Source organism: Mirounga angustirostris, unplaced genomic scaffold (genome assembly GCF_029215605.1).
Source record: "Mirounga angustirostris isolate CCGP_5_RB_7025 unplaced genomic scaffold, mMirAng1.0.hap1 SCAF_16, whole genome shotgun sequence".
Lineage (NCBI taxonomy): Eukaryota > Metazoa > Chordata > Mammalia > Carnivora > Phocidae > Mirounga > Mirounga angustirostris.
The window spans coordinates 13,742,692-13,748,691 of NW_026991724.1; the positions used below are offsets into that span (position 1 = coordinate 13,742,692).

A 6,000-nucleotide genomic window follows, 5' to 3' on the forward strand; every position below is an offset into this window, starting at 1 on the left:
ATCGAAGGGTTTCCATGGGAATTCCTGAGAGCCGTGAACAACTGAAGCCTGAGGACAACTGGGGACGGAGTTAGAAGGCCTGGCTCCAGCTCTGAGAGAGAATGGGCATGAGGCTAGGAGCTACTGGTAGGCAAGGAGGACTTAGAGCCATTGATCCTGCTCAGGACACTGAGTTGGCCCAAAGCCAGGATTGGGGAGCGAAAGCATAACTTTGAAAGGTCTACATTCCTAATCCTTAAGAAATGTTAGCTTCTTTTTGAGTTGATTACAGGCCCTGCATATAAAATTCTACCACGGTTTCCTTATAAATGTGCACAGGTTAAGTTCTTCCCTTCTTTACTTTTCTCTCTCTTTTGCTCTGTTGTTTCCTATCTTTGTTCCAAATTTTTCCAGATACTCACATTACCTTTGGAAGAGAATCTCTTGCTAAAGTCATTTCCTCAGTCTTTGGGAGGTGGGGGTAGAGGAGGGCAATCTTGGGCTATTATTAATAATGTCCTAGTTTCTAATCATTTCCTCTTGGGCTTGAGTTTGAAAGACCTAAGAGCGTATCTTAGCTGGTCCTGTTCTAACCTTCAGGGCAAAGAAAGGAATTACCCCTCACTGACATTTCCTTGGCATATAGCAAAGTAATCCTGGCCATGAAGGAGAGAGGATCCTCACTGGATCCTTTTGGCAATAAGGAGGAAATGCACTGTTGTAAAGAATGGAAGAGGAGGGTTTCTATGCCACTGCACAAGATTTGGCTTGGGTCAGTACACACTTCCCAGAAGGTTCAGGGGACTTCCAAGGGAAGCCCATGAGCTGGCAAAGCATGCTGTACCTCTTCAGGAAGCAAGCTATAAACCTGCTTTTATATTTATATATTTTATATTTATATATTCCTCCTTGAAAATCTACTCCCTAGAATTTCTGCAGCTCTGGATATAGTGAATGGTTTATGACCAGTATGAAGGCCATGTGGGTGACAGATAGCAAAGCTACACACACGTGTATTTTTTGACTCCACAATTCCCCTTCTGGGGATTTAGCTTACATACACGTGCAACGAGGTTTAAACATCAGGTCATCATTGAAGTTTTTGTAATGGCAAAAGAGCTGGAAATAAGCCAAAAGCCCAGCAAGGAGGAAACTAGTTAAATAAACTGTGGTATATCTGTATAATAGAACTCTATGTAGTGGTAAAATGGAGTGAGGAAATGCTTTATGTGCTACCATGTAAAGCTCACCAAGACATACTGTAAAGTTAAAAAAGCATGCTGTGTATAAGTTGCTACTTTTTCTATTATAAAGAGGGGGAAAAATTAAGACTACATATACATTTGAATTTTCTTGGGTGTGCAGAAAGCAACTGAAAAGACACATACAAAATGAACCCAGTTGCTACCTGGGGGCAAAGTGGGAAATGGGCAGATAGGGGACATGTACTGAAGTAGACTTTCGCTGTACAGTAATGACCAAACACGAGCTAGCAGATTCATCCTAGCTGTGAGTACAGAAGAGGTTACTGATTCAGCAGCTGGTAAAATTCTTAGGTGTTCTTTCCCCCAGAAATATACTGTGACCCGTCATTAAGGTATGTCATTAACCCTGTTTACAAAGAGCTCTAAAAGTTTTCCAGTTTATGACTATAGTCTTCATCCACAGACATAACTGCTTGTCATAGTATTTCCCCCTCGCCTGTTAAAGACTTGCAGTGTGACAGGCTAGACTCAGGCTGGTAAGCGCTCCCCTTATGTCCTGCATGCATGCAGAATTGTAGGAAGCCTTCTTTTATTTATTTTTTTAAAGATTTTATTTATTTATTTGACAGAGAGAGAGAGCATAAGCAGGGAGAGTGGCAGGCAGAGGGAGAGGGAGAAGCAGGCTCACTGAGCAGGGAGCCCGATGCACCTATGTGGGACTTGATCCCAGGACCTTGGGATCATGACCCAAGCCGAAGGCAGATGTTAACAAATGAGCCACCCAGGCGCCTGAAGAAGCCTTCTAAATTCTAAGTCTGTGGGTTTAATGTCCATGATAATCATACTTTTTAAAACAATTTGAACCATGAAACTATTACTCATTAAAAACTTTTTAAAAATGAGTGATAAGATCTGTCACCAGGAAATTAACAAACCTTAAATCCAGCTCCAATTACTGTCTAGAAATATATTTTCTTTTTTTTCCTTTAAAAAAATTTTTTTTAAAGATTTTATTTATTGGGGTGCCTGGGTGGCTCAGTCAGTTAAGCATCTGCCTTTGGTTCAGGTCATGATCCCAGGGTTCTGGGATTGAGCCCCACCCCATGTTGGGCTCCTTGCTGAGCGGGGAATCTGCTTCTCCCTCTGCCCCTCCCCCTGTTTTTGCTGTCCACACTCTGGCTCTCTCTCTCTCTGAGAGAGAGGGAGTGCACAAGCATGGGGAGCAGCAGAGGGAAAGGGAGAAGCAGGCTCTCCGCTGAGCAGGAAGCCTGATATGGGGCTCCATCCCAGGACCCTGGGATCATGACCTGGGCCCAAGGCAGATGCTTAACCGGCTGAGCCCCCCCAGGCACCCCTAGAAATATATTTTCTTTGTTAAAGCTAGAAGGAAGAGGGGGCGCCTGGGTGGCTCAGTTGGTTAAGCGACTGCCTTCAGCTCAGGTCATGATCCTGGAGTCCTAGGATCGAGTCCCGCATCGGACTCCCCGCTTGGTGCGGAGTATGCTTCTCCCTCTGACCCTCCCCCCTCTCATGCTCTCTCTGTCTCATTCTTTCTCTCTCAAATAAATAAATAAAATCTTAAAAAAAAAAAAGCTGGAAGGAAGAATATCTTGGGGATATAACAATATGCAAATTAGCACCTTGCAGGTGCCTGGCTGCCTCAGTTGGTGGAGCATGGGACCCTTGATCTCAGGATTATGAGTTCAAGCCCCATGTTGGGTGTACAGATTACTTAAAAACAAAATGTTTAAAAAAAATTAGCACCTTGCTACTCTTAATATTTTACACTATGTGAAATAGCTATTCTATCTGTTCTATCTCTCAATAGCTGTTTATGCTAGGAAGTCACCCAAAATGATCCAGATTCATCTTAACCCTTAAAGAACCCTTAACCTTAAACTCTTAAAAAACCCTCAGAATAATATTCTAGCATGTCACTGGGAACCATGGTCTTTTCATACAAAGTGAGCCTTGATTATGAAGGAAGTTGAGGGTTGCCACCAGTCTGTATGAGCCTTAGTGTGAATTACTAAGTGGAATTCATTTCTCTAGATTTTTTTTTAAAGATTATATTTATTTATTTATTTATTTATTTATTTATTTATTTTATTTATTTAGAGAGAGCATGTACAAGTGGGGGAGGGGCGGAGGGAGAGGGAGAGAGAGAATCCCAAGCAGACTCCCTGCTGAGCATGGAGCCCAACACGGGGCTCAATCCCAGGACCCTGATATCATGACCTGAGCCAAAATCAAGAGTTGGCCGCTTAACTGACTAAGCCATCCAGGCACCCCTCTCCAGATATTTAACATCTAACAACTGGAAAATCATCCTAATGTTCTTATTCTGTTGGACCAAAATACCTTACCCTCACCTATGAGAACATTTTTTAATAAGAAATATCTTAAAGTTTTGATGAGATGGCATTCCCTAGGGTTGTGCAGTACACAACCTGGCCATCTGTACTGAGCTGCTCTGATTGGGTTGTGTCACGCAGTTAAGTATTCCCCCGGCAGCAGCACAGTGGCTAACAGGCCATAAGTATCACTAATGCAGCTCTCAGATTGGTTTGCACACTTCCATAGAGCCAGCTGTTAAAGAGACAACAATTCAAGCCAAATAGATTCAGATAGTTTCTTAGCTACACAGATGTAAGGTCAGCCTGGGTCAGTTCCTCGTGTCCCTAGTCCCACAGGATGATGCCAAACCAGAGGGGACCAAATGACAGGTACCATGGGCACTTGGCTCTGCCCCTGAGGAGACAACTCCAAACTCAAGCCAAACAGGTTTATAGCCTGCAACCATATCCTTCAGGGGACTGAAAGGCCTGTGCTTGCTTGAGATGAAGGAAGGCAATGAGAAATGGCCTACGGCAATTTCCCTGAAGATAGGGGAGGTGGGTGAACAATGACCTTGAGGTAGTTCCTCCCAAGTCAGCTTATCTCCCTTAGTTTCAGAAGGAATCACAGAGCATTCCACCAAAATTTGGTCAGACTGTGGTGAAGCTTTGCCTAAGTGGCCCATGTGGACACATATGTGTCACCAAGGTGGCAGGGTGGAGCTATTCCTCTAAGACGATGAAATATGGCTACATTCAGGCATTTTTGGCAGCTCACTGGACAAGAAAGACCAGGAGGAAGGAAGTAAAGAGCCTAAAATAAATAGATCTTATTGACATACTAACTGCAAGGGACAGGAATTGATTCAGAGAAGGATTTGTGTAGTTGGTTACCAGAAGTTCCCAGCACTCTACGTTGCTCCTTGCTGGGGGTCAGGGGGAAAAATGACTTTGGCAAGAAAGGGGATGGAAGGCTGACACCAAAACAGAAGCCTAACAACCCTTCTGCTTGTTCCTTAAAGGTCTTCCACTTCAGCATGATGATACTGCCCAAAAAAATGCGGCCACTGCTGTTTCTGGTTTCCCAGATGGCCATCTTTGCTCTCTTCTTCCATCTGTATGGCCACAACTTCAACTCCCTGTCCACGAAGGAGGAGCCCAAGCCCATGCATGTGCTGGTCCTGTCTTCCTGGCGCTCTGGTTCTTCTTTTGTGGGACAGCTTTTTGGGCAGCACCCAGATGTCTTCTACCTGATGGAGCCCGCGTGGCACATCTGGATGACCTTCACACACAGCACTGCCTGGAGGCTGCATATGGCAGTGAGGGATCTGATCCGTGCCATTTTTCTGTGTGACATGAGTGTCTTTGATGCCTACATGAAACCCAGTCCTCGAAGACAGTCCAGCCTCTTCCAGTGGGAGAACAGCCGGGCCCTGTGTTCCCCACCTGCCTGCAACATCTTCTCCCGGGATATGATCATACCCCAGGCTCACTGCAAGCTTCTGTGCAGTAAACAGCCCTTTGAGGTGGTAGAGAAGGCCTGTCGCTCCTATAGCCACGTGGTGCTCAAGGAGGTGCGCTTCTTCAACCTGCAGGTGCTCTACCCACTGCTGAGAGACCCTTCCCTCAATCTGCACATTGTGCACCTGGTACGGGATCCCCGGGCGGTGTTCCGTTCTCGAGAACACACCATACGGGAACTCATGATTGACAGCCGCATTGTGATGGGGCAGCATTGGGAGAAAATCAAGGAGAAGGATCAGCCTTACTACATGATGCAGGTCATCTGCCAAAGCCAGCTGGAGATCTATAAGGCTGTGCAGTCCTTGCCCAAAGCCCTGAGGCAACGCTACATGCTTGTTCGCTATGAGGACCTGGTCCGGGACCCCATTGCCCAGACTGCCCAAATGTATAAATATGTGGGACTGAAATTCTTGCCCCACCTCCAGACCTGGGTGTACAACAGCACTCGAGGCAAGGGCATGGGTCATCATGCCTTCCGCACTAATGCCAGGAATGCCCTCAACGTCTCCCAGGCCTGGCGCTGGACCTTGCCTTATGGAAAGGTTTCTCGACTTCAAGAAGTCTGCAATGATACCATGACTTTGCTGGGCTACCACCTTGTCAGATCTGAGCAAGAGCAGAAAAACCTGTCACTGGATCTTCTGTCTACATGGACTCCCTCCAACTAAGTCCACCAAGAGGGTAGAAGAAGCTCTGTCCCCAACTGGCATCAGCCTCAGCCTCAGCCCCATTAACCAAAAGCTTCTGAGTCTTTTTTTTTTTTTTTTTTTAATCCATGAGAGACAGAGAGAGAGAGAGAGAGAGAGAAGCAGAGGGAGAAGCAGGCTCCCAAGGAGCAGGGAGCCTGATGCGGGACTCGATCCCAGGACCCCGGGACCATGACCTGAGCCGAAGGCAGACGCTTAACCATCTGAGCCACCCAGGCGCCCCCAAAAGCTTCTGAGTCTTAATTACAT

At 46.0% G+C, this 6,000-nt stretch overlaps 1 protein-coding gene across 1 annotated transcript; it reads left to right on the forward strand.

Moving 5' to 3' along the window:
• Positions 1-4,557: 4,557 nt before the first annotated feature.
• CHST4 (carbohydrate sulfotransferase 4) lies at positions 4,558-5,712 on the forward strand. The gene has a single exon (XM_045892110.1). The coding sequence runs from the start codon at positions 4,558-4,560 to the stop codon at positions 5,710-5,712; it is 1,155 nt and encodes a 384-aa protein (XP_045748066.1).
• The last annotated feature ends 288 nt before the right edge of the window (positions 5,713-6,000 follow it).

Excerpts from the sequence above, each read along its gene's own strand:
- CHST4 (XM_045892110.1), top strand. The coding sequence starts at position 4,558 with ATGATGATACTGCCCAAAAAAATGCGGCCACTGCTGTTTCTGGTTTCC.